Genomic DNA, 22,298 nt, shown 5'->3' with positions numbered 1-22,298 from the left:
TTTGTTGGAAGATTTCACAATTCAAGTTTTAGAAGCCTGCATTATTTGTCACCTTGAGGCTGGGAAGGCAAACACACACACACACACACACACACACACACACACACACACACAAATCCTTTCTCTCCCAGATTTTCCCTGCAGTTTTTGCAAATTTGGGTGGACTCCTCCCTCCTTAAGGTCTGCACAGTACCTGAAGCTTCCAGCCTGCCAAAGTGGGGCCTTCTTTCCCATGTGGATGCTGAGACCCCAAGAACTGGATCAAGGTCATCACCACCGCCTGGGGACTTTGTGAGTTTGACCCTGCAGAGCTGGCACAGCTCCAGCCTCTGTGGGTATCGGCTCACTTGAGCAGATGAGGTTTGTGGAAACCACCTGGGTACTCAGTGCTCAGGCGGAGCCCCCCTGAGGAGGCTCCTGGTTCACCTCTGTGCAGTGGAGGGTGGTTCCTGCAGAACCCTTGCAGATAACCCCGTTGCCATGGAAAGTGGGAGACCATTACGCCAGTCACTGGGGGTGGGGAGGAGGGAGAACCAGGAATTGTCTTTTCAATGCTTCATTTCAGTTTGCAACAAATGTGCCAGATTGCTAAGGGCTATGGTTGCTCAGACTGGAGCAGGGGCTTCCTTGAAGCACCAGGTCAGCCAGGCTGGAGAGAGCAATGGGGGGCCCGTGTCTCCCACCAGGTACTCTGAAATGACTTGCAGGGCTGGGGTCCCTGTCTCATGATGCATCTGTCTCAACAACAAAGAGTTGTGGAAATCTTGAGCGGCCCCTCAGGTCTAGGGAAGAAGGAGTCAGAAACTGTCCAGGTTCTTGTTTCTTGGGGGCTCGTGGTTTGGGGTACCCAGTGTAGCCCACTCCAATAGCACTCTGATCCGCTTCGTCTGAGTCACGGAACTCTGGCCCCAGAGCCCTCAGCCAGTGTCTGAGCTAAGCCTGGCTGTCTGGAGACGCCAGCTGTCCCTCGTTTGGGCCCATTTTATAGGACATAAAGTTGAGACACAAAGAATTTGCAGAGCCTGCTTGGCATCACTGAGGCTAGCAGCAGAGTCAGGGATCTCCCACCAGGTGGCCCAGCTCCCTTGTGAACTTAGCCACCCCAGCTGCAGCAGGAGAGCCCGGCCACCATCCCTTCCCTCCTGTGGGATCACACAAGGTGAGACTCAGTCCTCGGCACCTTCACCTCTCCAGGTGCTGCCAGCCCCAGCTTCCCACAGGCACCCCAGAAAGTCCTTGGTGGACACCCATCTTGCCCATGGGACTTCACACTCAGCCTGTGTGCCTGAGGGCTGGGACAGCCCCTGCCTTCGTGGTGCCCTTTGTGCACATGTTGGGGTCCTTTATAAAGGAAACAAAGCTGGGACTGAGCAGGGCCCACCTCTTGGCATGGAGAGACCCTTAGGGACACATGGCTGAGCTGCTGCTCCTATTGCAGGAAGCCTGCAACAATAACATGCAGATTCTCAGGATCCTGCCCAAGCCTACTGCATGGAGACCCCAAGATGGGGTGCAGAATCTGTGCACCCCAACCAGATGCATGCTTTGAAGAGCCCATCCCTTCCTACGGGAGAGCACCCCGAGGAACCTGCCTGCCCGCCTCTTCTGCCACCCACATCTCCCAGCCCAGGAAACCAGCACCCCGAGGGAGCTGCTCAGAGATTCAAGTGGAAGTCAGAATCTATCCCACCTGGGGGTCCCTGGGCCTGACCCAGAGCCTCAGCCAGGGGGCCCACAGCATGAGCTGTGGCTTAATGGCCATGGTTCAGAGAAAGATGAGTGGGTGTCAGAATGTGGAGAGCCACCCATGGGACCAGAGCCGAGGGCTGGGATGGGGACAGAGCTGAGAAGCTCAGGTATCTCTTGAGGTGGTATCCATCCTCTGTGGGTGTAGGGCACTAGCATGTGCTGTGCAGAGGGCCAGGCCCAGAGGGAGACCAGAGTGGACCAAGGGGGAGGCTACTGCAGTGGTCCAGGCATGGCAGGGCCGAGCTGAGACAGTGCCTTGGAGCAGAGTGATGTGGCCGGCATCAGGGACAGGGCAGATGCACAGGGAGGACCTCAGGACCAGACACCTTGCTGCTCTGTCCCTTCATTGTTGGTCTAGCAGCACATAGGAAATGGTGTTAGTCACAGAAGGGCTAAGTTTACAGGATGGGATGTCCACTTCCCAGAATTCGCTGTTTCTGAATAAATGAGAACACACTAATCTCATCTTTAAAACCTCATGCCATGACTGGCCGCAGGCTTGCTAAGTAGCAAAGAAGGTGTTTACAGGGGATCTAAGCACTGTGTCTGGGGGAGATGATTCTTGCGAGGAACAGGGGCTTCAGTGTCAACTGCCCATGCCCTGTGCACCTCGGGGACCCCCTTGGCAAACACAAGACCCCCATCCACAGAGGGTTTGTTCTAAGACCCCACAGTAGGTGGCTGCAAGGGTGTCCAGCACTGCATGTGCTGTTTTTCCTACACACAATGTATAGCTGTGATTAGTTTGTAAATTAGACACAGTAAAGCTAAGCCAACAATAACTGACCATAAGATAGAAGAGTTATTTATGGCAGAGGTCACCCGAACAGGGAGCCCCACGGGGATATGATCCCCAGAGCGGCTGCCAGCTGGCTTTTGGGTAAGTACCAGATGCACCCAGTGTGTCCAAGATGAAGGGTTGAGTCTCCAAGCCTGGGGACCTGAGGTGTCCCCACTCAGGATTTTGCACTTACAAATTGTTTCTGGGGTTTTCCGCTGAAGATTTCCAGACCTGGTTGAGCGAGGGTGAGCAAACTCAAGGGGTGAAACAGTGAGTGGGGTCTGGAGGCACAGGGAGCCTCCACCCTCACAGCCTGGACCCCTTGGGCTGGAGAAGTGGGAGTGAACCCGGTTCCCCTGCTGTCATAGCCACAGTGGTCATGAGGTAGCATGACACTGACACAAGCAGTCCCCGGCTGCTTTGTGGTGACTTTGATTCCTTTAATTGAATCACTCAACTTCAGTCCCCAAATACAAAGCCAGTCTCTTTTTTAAGTTAGCAAACTTAAATTTCCTTTTTCATATAATGGTACTCTGAGACAACTGGAGCCTACAGTGGGACAACACTCAGTCTCACCTGCTGGGAATTTTGTGCCACGTGCAGCCAAGGTCACCCACAGGTGTGCAGACATGAGAGTGCTTTATCTTTCATAACCCTTCTCAGTGGACAAAGAACAAAGCTTTTCACAGCCCAGCTAAGTGAAAAGATGTACATGTGACATCCTAGTGCCTGTGGTTATGGTTTTGCTTTATGAAATAAACCTTCCAGTCTGACTGGGAGAGGAAGCACATGGAATCTGACATTGCCATGGAAACCAGTTGTCCCGTGCCTCACTGCCTGTGGCTTCTGTTTTGTAGGTGGTTTTCAGCAAGTACTGCAACTCCAGCGACATCATGGACCTATTCTGCATCGCCACAGGCCTACCTCGGTGAGTGCCGCCTGATGGGCTCTATGGAGGGCCCTGGGGTGCAGGTGGTGGCAAGGGGTGGGGGCCCTGGCCTTTCCAGTCAATGAGCCAAGCCCCAGGGAGCTCAGGCTCTGGGCAGAATTCAGCAGAAGCACCCCTTTCAGGTTGGGGTTTTTTTCTCTCACTAGTGCATTAGCTTTGGAGAAAGGAAGCTGGTTGGGTTTAGGTTTGGTCTTCTGTTCTATCTTGTGGGTTGTTAACAGCTCACGTGTGCCCCAGTACTCAAATAAGAGTTGCAAGGGCCAGGCACCTGTCTCACAGAGGAGTTCATTTTCTCAACCTACTTTGCATAAGCCTGGAAATTTTCTAATGCAGGTTGAGTATGCCTCCGCCAAAAAGCTGACAACCAGAAGTCTCCCAAATCTGAGCACTGTGAACCCTGTTCTGATGCTGCACCTGGCTTCATGCCCTCGGGGTGTGGTCAAACCAGGAGCACTAAAAATACTGTATAGATCATCTCTGGCTGCGGACTGAAGGTGTAAAGGAAGGGCCCAGGACCCCTTCCACGTGAGAGAGTCTGCACTCCAAGATGCCTCCGGCCTAGAGCATTTTGGAGAAGGGGTCCTGCCCTGTGCCCATGCTCTGGCTTTGTGACCATAAAAAGTGAGCAGGGACAGCGTGGACGTGAGCGCTAAGGTGAAGATCAGGTTCGAAGGTGAGGGCCAGTTGAAGTATTTCCCAGGCAGAAGTCATATTTCCCAGATGAAGCCATACATCTTGAGTCACAGTAAAGGTCTGCAAAAGTAGCCTATCATTTGGGGTGTCCTGTACAACACACCATGCCTTATAATACGCGCATGTCATTGTTTACACCAGCTCTAAGGTTCAGGTTTCACCTCCGCTGCGCAGATTTTAAAAATTCCCAACTGCAGATGAGAGAGCCTCAGTGACTTGGTCGTGGTACACCTTACCCTTCTATAATGATTTTGTGGGAGCAGATTGAGTCAGTTTTAGACAGATGCCCCAAGGACCTGGGGTCGAAAGGCGAGCTGCAGAGTCAGTGTGGGCTGGTTTCAGGATTGCTTTCTGTGGCACCTTGATTTTGTCAAATCTTCCAATTCCATAAATTAGACTTGTTCCAGTTCCCATGCTACTTACAGTCCTGCGGGCTCTGAGAAGTACACGCAGCTGGTTGGGGCCACTGAACTTTATTCGCCAGGGCAGGGTCAGGGTCCTTAGCACTCGAGCCCACGCGCCAGTGCCACACTGCAGGACTTGCTGACATGAGCCTGTCTTTCAGGAACACGACCATCTCCCTCCTGACCACAGATGACGCCATGGTCTCCATTGACCCCACCATGCCCGCAAATTCAGAACGGTAAGAGGCCAGGCCTCCTTGGGCCGTGACTGCTGTGTCTGCGCCACATGGGAGGGCTCTAGGGTTGGTTCTTAGATGCATTACTGCAGGGGAGGCTGCCTAAGAGGTAGAGATGAATTGAAGGGAGGGTAGGGAATGGGGGGAAGCCAAGCACATCACGTACAGGCACAGATTCTCTACGATGAACGCAATTGTTATGTATATCTGAAATGTACCAATAAAATCTAATTTTAAAAAAAAAGTAGAGATAAGCATCTGGGATGCCTATCATCCCAGAACTTGGGAGGCTGAGGTAGGAGAATTGCCCCAAGTTCAAGGCCAGTCTACACTCCATAGGGAGTTGAAGGGCAGCCTGAACTACATAGTGAGACCCTGTCTCAAAAATAAATAAATAGTAATAACAATAAAAGCAGAAACAATGGGAGGGTGGGGTGAATAGGAAGAAGCCAGGGCAATGCGAGTTCCTTTGCATGAGTCCACAAGAGCCCTCAGGAGCACCAAGCATCTGCCCACATAGGGCCTGATCCGGGGCATCCTGGGCACAGAGGGGGACGTGATAGAGACCCAGACAGAACCAGAACAGGGCAGCAGGGGAGTCCAAGGGAACCTCACAGAACTGCGCAGAGTAGGGAGGTCACTGTGGGTGCCCACGGGCCACACAGACCTGTGGCCCTGCACGTTCACTGCCAGGTGGCCTGGAAAGTCCCATTGGTCTGCAGTTCACAGCTGCAGTGTGCAGGGCAGCACCCCAGTGTGTGGAGGGAAGCTCGGGGCCTGCTCTGGTGTCCTGCTCCTCCCCTGCTGCCCTTGAGGGTCCAGCGGAGGTTGTGGGGCCCCAGCAGGCTGGTCTTTAGGGCATCCCACTCAGTGGACCCACACCACCTCTGAGCCCAGGTGGACACATGGCTGCTCAGTGGTAGCACTGGGGAGTCCGGGTTCCTCTGAAGGACTGGGCTGGATCCCAACTGGGCACCCAGGGCTCCCTCAGCTTCGGCACCTTCTTCCTTCTGTCCTTAGAAGCCTGCAATCCCAGTCAAAAGGGTGCTCAGGCCTTCTCAGCTAGTGGCTGTCACACTCAGCCACTCCCGGGTCCCAGCAGCCCCCCGGGGGCAGGGCACCTCTCCCACCTGAGAGTCTGGTGAGAGACTGGAATGGACTGGTGTGAACTCGCTCCTAATATCCCTGCGAACAGGCAGCACAGTGGGAGGCAGGCACGGGAGTCAGCGAGGTGTGTGCCCGCCCCCCATGGCAGCATTTGGTTTCGTTTTTATACCTTAAGGGTGTTAAGAGTGATGCGTTCCCATGTTGCCTGTGACTGGGAATGCCAGGAGTCATGCGCGGTGATCGCTGCTCACATGTGGTGTGTGGGTCCCTCCATATTTTCTGTAGTTTTCTTTTCCAACATGAGCTCGTTCTCTTTGGGAGACTTGCTGCTCTTGCCCAATAATTAGCATGGGTCAACACTGTGCGTTTTGTCTTTCACTTTTTTATTTTTGCAGTACTGGATTAAACACAGGCCCTTCACACTGAGCTATAGCCCCTGCCTGTTTTTATTTTTTATTCTGAGGTAGGATTTGATAAACTCTCCAGACCAAGCTTGAACCCTCGATCCTCCTGCCTCAGCCCCCTGGAATGCTGGCAGTTATAGGCTCGAGCTGCTATGCCAGGCTTGTGTTTGTCTATTAAAACTGAATGAGGGTGGCTGGGAAGATAAGTCGGCAGTCTAAGCGCCTGCCTGACAAGCACAAGGACCTGGGTTCAATCCCTGGCACCACATGCCATGCCAGCCCTGGAACCCTGGGCACACCATGTGGCCACTAAAACCAGGCATTGTGGTGCATGCCTGTAATCCCGGCCCTGGGTAGACTGAAACAGGAGGATCACTATGAGTCCGAGCTGCATAGTGAGACTCTGTATCAAATAAATAAGTAAATAAATAAAATACTTTGTTTTAAAAAGACTGAATAAGCCCCCACAAATATCTGATGTAAGAGGAAAAAGCATATTCAGCGGCTTCAGCAACAGGCACTTGTCTTGTCCCAGTCTAGGGACTAAATCAAGATGTTGGTTCTGAGGCCGTTTCCTGGCTGCAGAGCTAACTTTTTTCTGTCTTGTGCATGTGGCAGAGATGGAGGGGACAGAGTTTCTTGTCACCTGTGAGGACATGAAGTCCATCTCTTGTCCAGACCCCTTCACCCCTCCACACCCCCCTTGTGGTCCTGATAGTGTGACACAGTGACCACAGCACCGGCCTCCTGGGGAGACACAGCAGGCTGAGCCGCCTTGGCAGCTGCACCCACAGTTCCCAGTGAAGCACATGGCTGTGGCACGTCAGGGCCGGGGACAGGAGCACTGTGTTCTGGTTCACTGCTCTGTTCCAGCACTTCCTGACTATAACCGCTCTGTGAATGTGGGATGAGTGGATGACTGAGCAAGTGACCTGAATAGGTGACAGCTGACCGTGTCCCCAGGCCAGGAGCTTTGTCCTGCTACTGGGTTGCTAAGTTCCTTTGCTGAGGTGAAAGATGCATACTTCGGATTTTAATCTGTGCCACTGCCCGGCCCCGCCACAAGCACCTCCAGCGCTGCCTCCCTGTGCCAGCTCCAAGTTCCCTAAGTGGCCAGGCAGGGCAGGAGCCTCTCTCCCAAGCTACTTTTCAGTCCCTCCTGGCTTCCCAGCCCTTGCCCTTTGCCTGGTTTCCATTGACTTCAGAGTCCGTGCCAGCCCTAGCCCCATATCTGTGGCAGCACACTGCCATCTGCCATGCTCGCTTCCATGTCCCCTGCCCAGCCTCTCTAGGTCTCCTGATTTACCAGGGTGACATCACCAAGGTACTGGGTGTCTTAGCTGGGCCACTGGCTCCATGCTGGCCAGTCCATCCAGGGTCACTGTCATTGTGAACTTAGAGGGGGCCAAAGAGAGAGAGCCATCTGTGTGGGGACCCTGGGATGGATTTGGGTTATCAGGTTAGAACCAAGGGACCAGACTTGAGGGGTAGGATGCCCACGACAAAATCTGTGTCATTGACCAAATGTGTATGTTTTAAAGCATGTTCACTGTTCACTGTTCTGGAGACATAATAACGATCTTTAGAACTCATCAGATGAAGCTTAGAACAGCCTAAGAAAGTAATTTTTAAAAAAGAAAAAGAAAAACAAGTTAGGCATACTAGCACATACCTATAATCTCAGCACTTGGGAAACTGAGGCAGGAGGATTTCTAGGAGTTCAAGGCTGGCCTGGACTGTATAATGAGACTCTGTCCCAAAAAAGAATCAAACAAGGTCAATTAAGACTCAGGACATATGAGAACTTGTACTGTAACATCATATAACTTGGTTCTGTCCCAAATTTTCTGATCAAGGAGATTATGGGGACAAAGAGGAAAGTGATCAATGGTTTAGAGTGTGCCTAAGGAGAGTCACATGGAGAGAAAACATTCTCTCAGGTTTTCACAGAGAGCACATTGGCCAAGCAATGGCCGTGACTCATCCACATGGCTTATACTGACAAAGGATCTGCAATCTGAGTTACAGGATCTCAGGATAAATCCTGAGGGGATTTGACTGAACGTATTAGATCCAAAAGCTACAACTCTTGTTGCATAGGTCCTGCTTTACCTTGGTCTTAACCATCCAGCAGAAAAGTATAAAAACGAAGTATAAGAAGTAAAGCCATGCTGTTATGTTGAGCTGTAGGGGACTCAGGTCAACAACTTCTGACATTGCCTGTCAAGCAGAAGACCCAATACTAGTATGGACTACTGGACTATTTTGGAATATTTTGCTCAATTCACACACCTATAATATTTAAATGACGGAACTAAACAAAGAAGGGGATACAGATGCATGACCATTTTGTATCTTTGTATTCAAAATGGTTAGGATAGATATGTAGCTACAATCTCTTAATTCAATGAATAGAGGGATTTGTTCTAATAGTGTTTATAAACAGGCTATCATGTCTGCATCTTGTACAACAAATAACCACTAGGAAGACAGTATGCAATTTGTTAATTATTGAAACTGTTCTTCCAGTTTGGTTTGAAACTGTCTCATTGCTATTTGTTTCTCAATAAAATTATGGGAAAAAAAGAATCAAAAACACGAGGAGTGTGGGAATGCAGCTCCTTGTGCAGCACATGCTCATCGTGCCTGAGGCCGGGTTCTGTCCCCAGACACAGAAGGCCTGACTCACTGAATCCAGTTCTCTGTGCTCATTTCCCGTGGCAGAGGAGCAGCAGCTGGGACGGCCTCTCACTGCGCACTCTCTTCTCTCTTGCAGAACGCCCTACAAAGTGAGACCTGTGGCCATCAAGCACCTGTCCGGTGAGGCCCCCCTCCTCCCACTGTTGGTACTAGGAGAGGAAGCGAGCTTGAGGCTTTCGGGTTGGGGTCTGCAGCCTGCTGTCCTACACCATCTGAGCCTCGCACTGCTGCAGGCACAGCCTCCTGAGACCCCACTGGGACCCTGAGGACTTTGCCTTTACTGGGTGACACTGCTTCCAAACCTTAGGGCCTCCCAGGACCTCCTGGGTCCTCAGCTGGTCATGTTGTTCTGTTAGAAAGAATCCCGTTTCTTTCTGAATTTTGAAATCGCTTCTGTTTAGATGTGGTTTACACATGATACCACTCTGCTGATGTCAAAAGTGCTTATTTTTGTGTTTCGGAAAATATATGCACCTGCCCAAACCAAGAGCCAGCACAGGGACCCCACCTACAATATCCACCTGAAACAGTGTTCTGTAGCATGAGGGGTGCCAGCATGGTTTTCCATTGCCACATGGATGGATTTGTGAGCTGTTGCCAGTGGGGGGCTTTTATGAATATACCACCTAGGAGCATCAAAGGCATTGTCATTTCCCTTAGGTTGATACTTCAGAATGGACACTGAGCCATGTGGTCACATATATGTTTGACTTCGTTTTGATTTTTGAGAGAGGGTCTCACTGCATAGCCCAGGCTGACCTCAAGCCCTCAGCAATCCCCCTGGTTCAACCTCCTGAGTGTGTGTATGCTTATTTTTATCAAATGAGCCAAGGGTTCCAGAGTGACGCCAGCAGGGCTTGGGTTGGGTGCCCAGCTCTCCCACCCAGGGTGGTGGCAGACTTTCAGCGTTCTCCATCCTGATGGGTGTGTGGTGGCTCAGGCTGGCATTTTCAGTTGTGTTTTCCTAGTGACTCCTGGCCTTATTTCCGGCATTTAATACCGCTCATCAACCTCCTTTGTAAAGTGTCCATCCGTTCAGATCTTCGGGGACATATTGCCTGCTTTCCTCCTGAGCTGTGCATGTTCCAAGGAGCCACACCCTTTGTCAGATCCAAATTATAAACACTTTCCCTGCTCTACACACTTCCCTTTCATTTTCTGATTAGCAGCTTTTGATGACCATAGGTTTGGCACTTTGTGAAAACCAGGTTTTATCAATTTTGGTCTTTAATAATGTGTTTTTGCTCCATGATCAAAGAAATCTGTGTTTATCCCGTAGTTATGAAGCCCCCCCCCTTGCTTTTCTCCAGGAGTTCTGCACTTATAGATTATACAGATAGAGTATTTACTTATGTACATTTATTTCAAGATGTTGGGAGCCACAGCACAGCCTGTGTGATCAGTTTTCCATTGAATTCTATGTACGACATGAGATAAGACTTTAGGTTTCTTTTCCTTGGTTAAATTTAAATTTTTGGAAAATTAATGCTTATGGACTAGACTTTAAAACACCTATGGAGAGTCAGACAGTGTGAGTGGTAGTGGGCCTCAGCTTCTGATCTATAAAGTGATAGCATTCACAGGAGACCACTAGTTCCTTTAATTCATTTGCCTATTTGTCTATTACCTTCTGCAGTACTGAGGATTGAAGTTCAGGCCTTTGCATTGAACACCACCCCTGCCTTTTGACTTTTATTTCGAGACAGGGTCTCACTAAGTCACTAAGTCCAGGCTGGACTCACACTTGCCGTCCTCCTGCGTGAGCCTCCCAAGGGCTGAGGTCTCAGGCGTGCTCCACTGTGCCCTGTTAGTAGCTGCTTTAACTTGTTTTGTGGCTGAGTTGCTTTTTATGAAAACTCTCAATTCAGTTCTTTTGACAGTAAATGGTAGAATAAAAATAATGGGTTCTAGCTTTTCAATACAAAATACTTTTCAATAGAAAATGCATACAGTTGTTATGTTACTAGTGTTTCATTTTGATTTCACCAGGGCTTCACCCAGTGCCCTTCCCATGCCCCAGATCTGCCCATAGCCTGTTTATGATCTCTGGTCCTCTTGGGCTGTGCCTGCTTCTCAGGCCTCTTGTTACCCTCAGAACCTCAAAACTGCTGCCTCGTGTCCCCTGCTGGGCTTGCTCAGGCCTCCCTCACAATCAGCTGGGGTGATTTTAGCTTTGGGAGAGAATCTGTGGAGCGTGTCCCTGTGGCATTGCTGGCCATCTTGCTGCATGGCCACAAGGCATTCCTGGCATCAGGCCCAGCCAGCCAGGAGGAGAACGGGCTGAGGATCCTTCACTGTGTCGCTCAGTGTGTGCTCCATCAACCCCCTGGCCCCAGAGTCCCAGGGCACCTTTGTCCACTCCTAAGTGACCACGCACATGGGTTTTGCTGGCCCCGACATCCTGTTCCTTAAAGCATGCCATCTTGATGACTGTAGACAACAGTCTTGAAGATGAGTAGTGTAAGCCTCCTATTTCTTTCATCTTTTGCAAAAATATTCCTGTTTTCATTTTCAAATACATTTTTGGACCAATCTGCCCATTGCTGCCAAAAAAGGAAAGAAAGAAAGAAAGAAAGAAAGAAAGAAAGAAAGAAAGAAGGAAAGAAAGAAGTCTTACTAGGACTTACTAAAAATCCTTGTAAGTATACATTATGGAATGATTTGGGAGAATTCTGGTCTTAATAATGTTGAGTCTCCTACATCACAAGTAGGACGTAGCTTCCATACATCTGGGCTCCCTTTTCTGTCTCTCATTGTTTTAGTTGCAGTGTAAAGTTCTTTAGTATATATTGATAAATCCATCACTAAACATTTCATTTTTTAAATGCTATTAATAAATGTTTTGTTTTGTTTTTTTAATCCCAGGGCTTGGAGGATAGTTCAGGAAGAGATGACTTGCTTAGCATGTATGGAGATCTAGTTAGAATCCCCAGCATACCACACACACACACACACACACTCACTCACACTCACACACACACACACTGAATTTCCAGTTTCAATTTCCACTGTCTTTTAGTGTATGGGAATACAGTTAGGCTTGTGTGTTGGCCTCCTGACTCTTCCCTTTCCACAGATTTCTTATAATTCTGCAGGTAGTTTTTCCCCATCTGCAAATAGAAAATTGCTTTTTCACTTCAGTCTGGGCGCTTCTGTACTTTTGAGCCCTTTCTCTTGCCCTGTTGTGCTAGCGAGGCATTCAGCCCGAGACAGCACGGGTGAAGGTGGCAGTCTGAGGGGAGACTGTGAATGTGCTCACCTCTGGGAATAGTGTTTGCTCTAGCCTCTTTCTCAGAGTTTTTGTTTGTTTTTCTGTATTTCCAGTTTGTTAAGAGCCTTAATTATAAGATGGTGTTAAATTATGTCAAATGCTTTTCTGTCCCCCCTCCCTTGAGATGCTCCTGTCTTTTCTCCTCTGTTCTCTTAACAATGAATTGTACCAGCTGATTTTAAAGCACTGACTTGCATCCCTAGTATAAACCCATGTGGCTGTGGCATATCCTGTTTTTTTGTTTCAGAGTCGGTTTACAAGCGTCTTTACGTCAGCATTCAAGAGAGCTGTCCCCAGTTCTTTTAAACTGTGTTCATCTGGTTTTGCTGTTAAGGTAACACTGGCCTCACAAAGTCAGGAGGGAGGTGTCCCCTCTCCTCCCCCACTTTCTGGGAAGTTGGCCTAGGGATGACATTTCTGCTTTGCATGTTTGGTAGAATCCATTGGTGCATCTGGCTGTGCTTAAAGGCTTTTGCAGGAAAGCTTTGTGCTTTTTGAATAGAAAAGAACACACAGGTTTTCTTTCCTTTGTGGGTTCACCCAGCACAGCCCTCCCCCTGGAGTTCCAGGGTGCCCGCATCTACATGCAGGGGACCACAGTTGAGTCTTTCTGTTCTCTTAATGTACACGCCTGTCATGAGACCCAGCACATGGGGGTCTTGATGATTATAGATTGTCAGAAAGTCTGGAGGACTTTCAACTGATGAAATTGACAACATTCAGCACCAGATCCTGCCCTGGTGGTGCATACCTATAATCCTAGCACCAGGGAGGCTGAGCTAGGAGGGGTGCCATGAGTTCAAGACCAGCCTGGGTTACACAGTGAGTTCAAGACCAGCCTGAGCTACATAGCAAGACCCTGTGTTAAAAATTACTCTTCCTCCCAAAATCAGCACCAACTTATAATTCAGGTTCTCAAAAAACTAGAAACACAAAGGGCCTCACCTCTGTTCCTTTTGTCTTGGTTTCTCCCAGGACTTTATTAAGTGATCAGGCTGAAAAATGCTCCTTCCTTCTTACTTCTGTAGGGGTTTAGTGGGAGCCCCCGCCAGGGTGTCAGTGCTGCCTACAGCACTTCATGGGCATCTCCTCTGAGATGTACCATTAGGTGGCTTTTGAAACCAATCCTCCCCACCCCCTCATCCCCCCACCCCCTGCGTGCACTGAGGCTGCAATTGAGCCTGGGCATGGTGGCACGGGCCTATAATCCCAGCTCTTAGGAGGCTGTAAACAGGCAGATCACTATGAGTCCGATCTAGTAGTGTAGATACTTCCCTAAAATAAAAATTAAAAAAATTTAAAAAATTAAAAAAAAATAAATAAAACTAATCTGCTTGAGCAGCATACATTTTATTGATTTATTTTTATTTATTTATTTATTTGTTTTTTGGAGAACCGGGGATTGAACTCAGGCCCGTGCACTTGCCAGGGAAGCGCTTATTCCACTGAGCCATCTCCTCGGCCCTATTGATTTATTTTTTCAATGAGCCAGTTGTGGGGTTATTCTCTCCCTTTCTCCTTCTCTTTTTGTTTTCTGTTCTTTCTTCCTTTCCTGTCCTGTCCTGTCCTGTCCTGTCCTGTCTTGTCTCCTTCAGTACTAGAGATTAAACACCAGGCCTAAGTCTGCATCTTGTACAGCAATTAACCACTAAGAAGAATATATGCAGTGTATTATTTGTTGAAACTGTACTTTCGATTTGATTTGAAACTGTCTCATTGCTATATGTTTATCAATAAAACTTTGAAAAGAAAAATAAAAAATAAAAAAAAAAATAAACACCAGGCCTTTAACTAAACTACATAATCGGCCTTTTTTTTTTTTTTTTTTTTTTTTTTTTTTTTCTTTTCTTGAAATAGGGTTTTACCAATTCACCTGATTGCCTGGCTGGGCTTGAATTTGGGATCCTCCTGTCTTAACCTCCTAGGGAGCTGGTATTGCTGGCCTGTGGTGCCAGGCCTCACTTCATTTGTTTTCTCTACTGTTTATTTCCTACTTGGTGGATTCTTGTCTTTTTTCACTTCCTTTTTCTTTCTCCAGGTTTCTTTTCCCCTTGCTTTCTAAAGGTAGAAGCTTAGGTCCTTGACTTTAGAATTTTCTTCTTCTTCTTTTTTTTTTTTTAACATAATAAAATAATTCAGTGCTGAAGATTTATTTCCCTGTGAATGATCTCATTAACCTTCTTGTATTTCCATTGTATTGAGCTCAAACTATTTTTTGGTTTTTCTTTGGTTGTTCCTTCACCAACCCATTTGTTATTTAGAAGTGTTGTTTAGTTTCCAGATATTTAGGTATTTCCCCTTTGCTTTCCATTGTTGATTTCTCCTTACTCCCACTCTGGATGAATGACTAGAGGTCAGATGGCAAGGCTCTGTGGGGCACCAGGTGGGTGGAGGGCAGGGTGACTACCAGCAGGGGACAAGGTGGACCCTGCCCAGCACACGCTGTACTGGGGATGCATCTGGGGAGCCTGTGTCAACCGGACACCTGGGGTCAGCTAGGGTGAAGGACCAGGACTGAGGCACCACACCAGGCAGGAGTGTGCACAAGAGGAGGATCTGGGGACCCCACTGCACTTAGGACAGGGACGGGGCAGATAGGCACCGAGGCTTGGGGAAGAGGGTAACAGTTACTGTTGTGTTCAGATATTCACAAAATGGGTTTTGTGTAACTTTGGGGACAGCCTTGGGCCAGCAGGACCAGTTTCCATTGATGAACGGGAAAAACTTGGGCTGGGATGGAGCTCAGAGGTAGAGTGTGTGCCTGGCCTGAGTGAGCTCAAACTTGGTAGTCGTCCTGCTTCAGCTTCCCAGGATGCCAGGGCTCTGGACATGTGCCACATCTGGTGACACACTGAATCGAAAGGGCTGAGCTCTTCTTCCCTGGAGGGAGGGTCCTAGAAAGGACTAGTGGCCGTGTGTGGGAACCAACTATGGATACTTGGACTGGTGCCTGCTGCCGCCCCACCCGTCCTCCAGAAAAGCCAGGGTCCAGGAGCCCCAAGGTTTGAGGTACAGTGGGCTGCAGAGCCCTATGAAAGGACTCGGCATAGCAGTGCACTGGGTGACAGACAGGGTGAGCTTCCTCGTGTGCCTCCATGGAAGGTGCAGGCAGTGCCACTGCACACCCAGGACCCAGGCTGGCCCAGGTGAGGGCACTGTTGGTTCCCAGAATCCCAGCAGGACCCATGAACCTCACCCCTGCTGCATGCCCAGCAGCTCAAGAAGCAGCCAGCAGCACTGTACTTCACTCCTGGCTCCTGGCAGGACAGGACTTTGCTCTTAGATAAGGTGCCCAGGAACCACACAGCCTGGCTGGGTCACCCTGCCCCCACAGGTGTAGATCTCCCTAGGTGCTGCATTTGCCCGGGTGGTGCACACCTATAACTGCAGCAGTCAGGAGGCTGAGGCAGGAGAATCATTGTGAGTTTGAGACCAGCCTGGGCTACAATACAAAGTGAGCTCAAAGCCAGCCTGAACTACATAATGAGGCCCTGTCTCAAAAAGACAAAGAAGAAAAAGAAAAAGAAATCCCTGGCAACTCCAGCACCTCCTTTCTTCCGGTGGCATCAGAGGCCAGGATGATGCCAGCATTCCCACCCCAGTGCCCCTGCGGGGACCCTCTTCATCCACTGTGCTGTCTTCCAGGTTTTTCTCTTGGGAACAGAGTTGATGTTCCATATACTCCCCCTCACCCTTTTCCTCAGCACACTGTGCCTGGCCCATACATAAAGGAGCCCACACTTAAGAGCAGCTGCTCCCCATTCCCTTCTTCCCTGGCAACCACAGATCTGTTCTTAGTATGTTTGTTCTTTGTTTTATGGTTTTCTTTCATTTTGTTTTCATTTTCTTTTTGGTTTTTTTGTTTGTTTTTCTTTTTTTTTTTCAAAGTTTTATTGATAAACAGCAATGAGACAGTTTCAAATCAAATCGGAAGTACGGTTTCAACAAATAATACACTGCATATATTCTTCTTAGTGGTTAATTGCTGTACAAGATGCAAACTTGTGATCCTATTTACAAACACCATTAGAACAAATCATTCTATTCATTAAGAGAATGCAACTATATATCTATCCCAACCACTTTGAATACACAGATACGAAATGGACATTCATCAGTATACCCCATTTTTTCTAAGTTCTGTTATTGAATATTATAGGTGTGTAAACTCAGCAAAATATTTTAAAAGAGTCCAGTAGCCCATAATAGCATTGGGTCCTCTGTTTAACTGGCAATGTCAGAAATTATTGACGTGAGTCCCCCACAGCTCAACTTAACAGCATGGCTTTATTTCCTATATTTCATCTTCATACTTTTCTACTGGATGGTTAAGACCAAGGTAAAGCAGGACCTATGCAACAAGAGTTGTAGCTTTTTGGTCTGAGAAGGTCAGTGAAATGCCCTCAGGATTTATCCTGAGATCCTGTACCTCAGATTGTAGAACCTTTGTCAGTGCAGCCATGTTCCTTTATGGTTTTATTATGCAAGTTTCACTAAATTGCATGGGCTAGGCTTGAACTTACAATCCTCCTGCCTCAGCCTCCTGAGTAATGGCATTTCAGGCATGCCTCACCAAGTCCAGCTTGTGTGTAAATTTTTGTGCAAATGCTATCTGTTAAAATGAAGTGTTGCGAGATATATTGGGTTCAATAAAATAAACTGAAATAGTGGCCTGGAGAAAAACCTAACTCATGAGAGACAGCAGTCAGTTTTATGAAAACTGGAATTTACTAAGTTGTAATTCAGATGGCATTTCCCCAATTTTCAAGATAAACTTTACAGTGCCCTTTTTCATTGTTCAAAGAACAACTGCATGATGTTTGAGGTATGTGACAAACGCCTTCAAATATAGGCAAATCATGGGCATGAGGGCCAGTTGGTCTCCTGTAAACTGTTTTTTAAATGCCTTTTTAATATTAAAATACTTTGTGAAATGTTTTAATTTTTTTGTAAAATGGTTTATAAAGTGATCTTGTATATAAAAAGTGCTCTCTTTCTGATGGGGCTACATTGTTACAAGCATGTATCATGGAAACAGCATGTGTATTTTTAAATACACAATGCAGTGAACATTATACTTTACCTTAGACTTAATTATGCTTGACCACATAAGTTGTGAGTTGTGTAATGTTATATCCAAAATATCTGATATAAGTCCTGGAATATACTAAAAAAAAAAAAGTCTAGTCACCATGAAGGGAAGGGTCTGAGAGTTGTGTAAGAGCTTCACAGCAGAGTGTGCAGGACATTGTGGGTGCCACACGCAGGCCCAGCCCTCAGGACTCCAGCCGAGTTGACAGTCCCACTGCCACTGCAGACTCCACCAACCCTGTGCCCTGCCAAGAGCCTCCTCCATCCTGGGAAGACTGAAGTGCCTAGAGCTGCGTGGGAGACAGTGCAATGTGAAGTGCCCAGGGAGGGGACAGATGGGCAGTGCTCAGCTTCTCTGGCCACAGGGGACAGGTCTCTGATGTCATCTCCAGTGGCTTTTTGGGGACCCATACCAGGGCCTTGGGCTTTGGAAGGGGATGTAGGAGTGAAGGCCTATTCCTTGTCGGCGGCATAAAACGGCCCTAGAGGGGAACAGGGGAGATGGCTCAGTAGAATAAGTGCTTGCCTGGCAAGTTCAAGGGCCTGAGTTCAATCCCCGGTTTTACCAAAAAAAAAAAAAAAAAATCGGCCCTAGAATGGTGACTTCACTGCTCCAAGCCTTTCTCCCTTGCAAAATCAGAGCTTGAATCCTTACTTCCTGTGGTTCTCAGGAGGGCAAATGCAGTAATTTATGTAAAATGATTAGCAAGGGCCCACCACTCAGCAAGAGCTCAGTAATTAGTAGCTATGATTTAAAGTGACCTGGAGGGTATTACTAAGTGGCTAAAATTGTCCCTCTGGATTTGCAGAATTTTAATAGGGTGAAGACACTTCTAACCTCTGATCCAACACAAGGACTTGGGGCCCTGTTTTAACCTGGAAAACAAGCTAATGCTTGAAACAAGAGCTCAGAAGTGTTGTTTGTGAGAAATAATAATGGGCCTTCTTCATATTTTCTATTTTTAGCACAATTTTATTCTAAAGCCTTAAAGAGTTTTAAGCTTTAAAATCATAGCCTTAGTCATCCCTGCTGCATTATTTTAAAAACAAGTAGGGCATCATGCACAAAATGAAAAACAACCACTTTGGAATTATGCCTTCACATTGCCCTTGGGGCAGGCTCACCAGAATGACCGTGTACCTGGCACACGGCTATCAGAGAAGGGACAGCAAACCAAGATGCCACCTGGGGCCCCCTGTGATGTATGTATCCCAACTGCCTCACACAGTCCTGCCTTCTCTGTGCCCCTGGGGACCCTGGGTTCCAGGTAGAGCAGCCCAGCTGCGCAGTCTACCTGTAATGACAGGTGCAGACCCCAGGGACACTCCAGAGAGGGTTAATAGAGGTGCACACACAGCATCACCTCCCCAACCGAGATGAGCAGGTCCAGCCCTAGGCGACTCCCGCCAAGCCAATCTCTATTCCTACAGATTGCTTTTGCTGACCTAGAGTCACAGGATGTGCTTTTGGTGTCTGGTTTCTGATGCAGGTTTATGGTTTCAACATCTACTTCTATGGCTGGCTTGTCCACCTGCAGATGGACACCAGGGTCACTTCTGTACAGGTCTCATCAGGGACATGCTTGAGAATGGTTGGCCAGGAGTGCAACTCCGGATTTACATGAGGTTCAGCTCAGCTGTCTTCCCACATGAGCCACCAGCAATGCACAAGCAACCACACTTTCCCCACCGCCTGTCACCAGGCAGTTGAGGTTTTTTAACGTGAAGCGTTCAGGCAGGTGGGCCATCAGCTGTACTGCCTTGTAGCTTTAATTGGCTTTCCCAGATGACTCAGTGGTGGGGGTGTGTCTTTTATATATGGTTATGCGCCATATTAATTTGCATTACTCGGTAGCCTGGTTTGCAGGAATCTGAGGCCTGAGTCTAACTCAGCTTCGAGATGCATCACTCTGTTGCTCCCCGTCTGATTGCCCTTTTCTTGTTTTTAATGAGGTCAGTGGATGAGCGGAGGGCTTTAATTGGATGACACCTACTGTAACAAGTTTCTCTTTCCATTCAGTAGTACCTCCTGTGTCTTCTCTCCAGACCTGCTTCCGCCCTGACAGCCATTTCCTCGTAGATGTGTCGTGATGGCTGTTACTCTCTGAGCTGTGATCGTTTCTCGTCGGCTGTGTGTGCACTGGTGTGAAGCAGAACCGCCGCTCATGCTTTTTCTCACATCTAAGTGTCGCAGCACCCGGGAGGGATGCTCCTTGTCCCATCCCTTTGGTACCTTTCTGAAACTTGTCTTTCCCTCCTTCTGACCTCTTCTGTCCCTTGTTTGTCTGCCCTTCTACCATAACACATTGCTAGATTGCTGGAGCTCGAAGGTCGGAGTTCTAAGCCTAATATCCTTGTCTTTCTCTCCAGTTGTTTTCAGTTAAATGAATTCTTTATTTTACCTATAAATTTTAGAATCAACCTGTCAATTTAAAAAGCAGAGAGGACTTTCTTTGGCTTTGATTACTGTTGCCGTCAACACACAGGTAGTTGTAGGGACCCCGGCATCTTAGCCATACCAAGGTTCCTGGTTTGTGAGCACCACACACCCTCCCTTTGGTTAATCTAACCCCTCTCACCAAAGATTATAATTTTCAGGACAGGGAATCTTGTCTGTATGTCTTTTGTTACATTTATTCCTAAGTATTCTCTGCTTTCTGCTTTTATCATAAATGAGATTTTGTCAGTTTTCCAATTGGTGGCTGCTAGTTTATAAATATAAATTTTCATATATCAACATAGCCTCCTGTGAGCATTCCTCAGTCCATTTGCTAATTTCTAACAATTGTGTTTGAGATTCCTAGGATTTCACTAGAAACAATCATATCTTCTGAGAGTAGAGACAGTTGTAGTTCTCGAATACCCATCTTTTTAAATTCTATTTCTTTTCTCATGTTGCACTTGCCAAACCTTCAGGAATGTTGAATGAAAGCGGCAGCAGACCCCTCACCTTGCTCTCCATCTTGTGGCAGACGCGTTTGCTGTCACTTTTGGGTGATATCAGCCACTGCTCTTTGCAGATGCCCTTCCTGGGTTGGAGGCCTGCAAGCATTTCCAGTTTCCTCGGGGCCTTTCATCAAATGCTCCTTGGCAAAACATTTGTTAAATCTTATCACGCCCTCTGTGTGTGTCTGCTGAGACAAGCTGAGGAACGTCCTTTGATTCCCACTTTCCTACTGGTTTTTATTATTGTTAGTGAGGGATTTTGTCTCCTGCGGTCTCTGCATCCCTGGGGATGATTTATGGTTTGTCTTCTTCACTGTTCAAACAACTTCACTTGCCTGCAGTAAAGCCATTTGTATTTCGGGGAAGTATTCCCAGGGAAAATACTGAGAAATAAACTCCAGGAAGGCTTGCACGCTGCACTACCCTGATGCACTCTTTTTCCTTTCTTTTTTTCTTTCTTTTTTTTTTTAAATGTTGTTTGATCTGATTCCCTAATTGTACGTTAAGGTTGTTGGTGTTTAAGTGGGCTTCCGTTAGTAAACTTTCATTTTTCATGTTGCATTGCGCTGTTGGAGTCATGGAAGACTCAGAAAGTGGCTGTCCAGTTTCTGAAATACTTTATGCCTCTTCGCTATTATTTTTTTCCTGTGTCTGTTTCCACTGAATGTCTCTAATGCTATGGTCAGAGTTGGGTCTACCATGTTGTCCTCTGTCTTTTATTGATCTCATGATTTCTTTTTTCCTCTTCTATTTTATCTTGTGTTTATTAAAGAAATTTGTGTTCCATTTTATTCCTTTGCTTGACTCTTCAGTTTCACCTTTTAGCATTATGTTTGCTACTTGTTCTAAGGGTTGCAATATGTTTAGCTTTTTTTTTTTTAATTTAAGACTTTATTTTTAAGATTACAGCAGAATTGTGGGCCAGATATGGTAACATACATCCCAGCATTCAGGAGGGTGAGACAGGAGAATCTCTGAGAGTTCAAAGGCAGCCTAGACCAAATAGTGAATTTAAGGCCAGTGTGAATTCTAATAATGAGATCTTGTCTCAAGAATTTAAAAATAAATGAATAAAACAAAACTGAATAGAAAAATGGAGAGTTCCCACGCAGCGCCTCCTCCCACAGATGTTCAGCCTGTGTTGTCTATTCTGTGTCCAAGTTGCACCTGGTCCCAGTCAGTGAGCCAGTGCAGACTCTATTGTCACCCACAGTCCAGAGTTCGCTCTTGCCTTGTATGCTCTGGATCCAACAGGTGTCATTTCCTTGCCCTAAACCCTGGCCTTTCACACTCCTGGAGTTGTGTCTGCTCCAGAATGTCACATAGTCAGAATCATGCAGGAAGCAGCCTTTCCAGACCAACTTCTGTTACTTTTTACTGTGTACTTAAATGTCTTTGTCCTCTTGCAGTACTGGGGATTGAACCCAGGACCTCTGCACTGAGCTACATCCCCAGCCCTTGTTTATTTTGCCTTTGAGACTGCCCAGACTGGGCTTGAACTTGCTGTCTTAATGGCTCAGCCTGCCTGAGCACTGGGATTCCGGGCGCCTGTCTCTCCTGTGTCTTTTCCGCATCAGATAACATTCTGCTGCCTGGCTGGCTCATGGTTGGTTGATCCAGAGGCCAGTTCACTGCCCTAGATGTGGGTGATTGTGAGGAAGTGGCAAGGATCAGTGTGTCAGTGTTAGGAAGATACCGCGGGGACATCCTGCTGCACCCTACAGACTACAGAAAGGCCACGTTTAGCTGATAAACTGTCTATCAAAGTTGCTGTAGGGTTTGCCCTTCTCACCAGTGATGGGGAAAAGTTTTCCATGTCCTCAAGTTTGGGATTGGGGCCATTCCAATGGTACGCCCCAGAGTTTCAGTAACTCCCTTTATGATGCCATATAATGAAGAGTATCTCTTCATAAGTTTATTTACCATCAGTATATTTCTCTCCCTCTCTGTTCCTCCCCCTCCCCCTC

General features: G+C 47.6%; 1 protein-coding gene across 2 annotated transcripts in view; it reads left to right on the top strand.

The window, feature by feature from the left end:
- The window catches only part of Pde9a (phosphodiesterase 9A), a 79,000-nt gene that overhangs the window by 21,295 nt on the left and 35,407 nt on the right, over positions 1-22,298 (top strand). For both annotated transcript variants that reach the window (XM_023716055.1, XM_004631941.2), the window contains exons 2-4: positions 3,388-3,458; positions 4,738-4,815; positions 9,100-9,143. In XM_023716055.1, the coding sequence (XP_023571823.1) occupies positions 3,388-3,458; positions 4,738-4,815; positions 9,100-9,143 (193 nt within the window). The remainder of the gene's footprint in view (positions 1-3,387; positions 3,459-4,737; positions 4,816-9,099; positions 9,144-22,298) is intronic.

This window comes from Octodon degus, unplaced genomic scaffold, assembly GCF_000260255.1.
Source record: "Octodon degus isolate 3935 unplaced genomic scaffold, OctDeg1.0 scaffold00045, whole genome shotgun sequence".
In the NCBI taxonomy this organism is placed as follows: domain Eukaryota; kingdom Metazoa; phylum Chordata; class Mammalia; order Rodentia; family Octodontidae; genus Octodon; species Octodon degus.
This window is presented reverse-complemented; position numbering and strand designations above follow the sequence as displayed.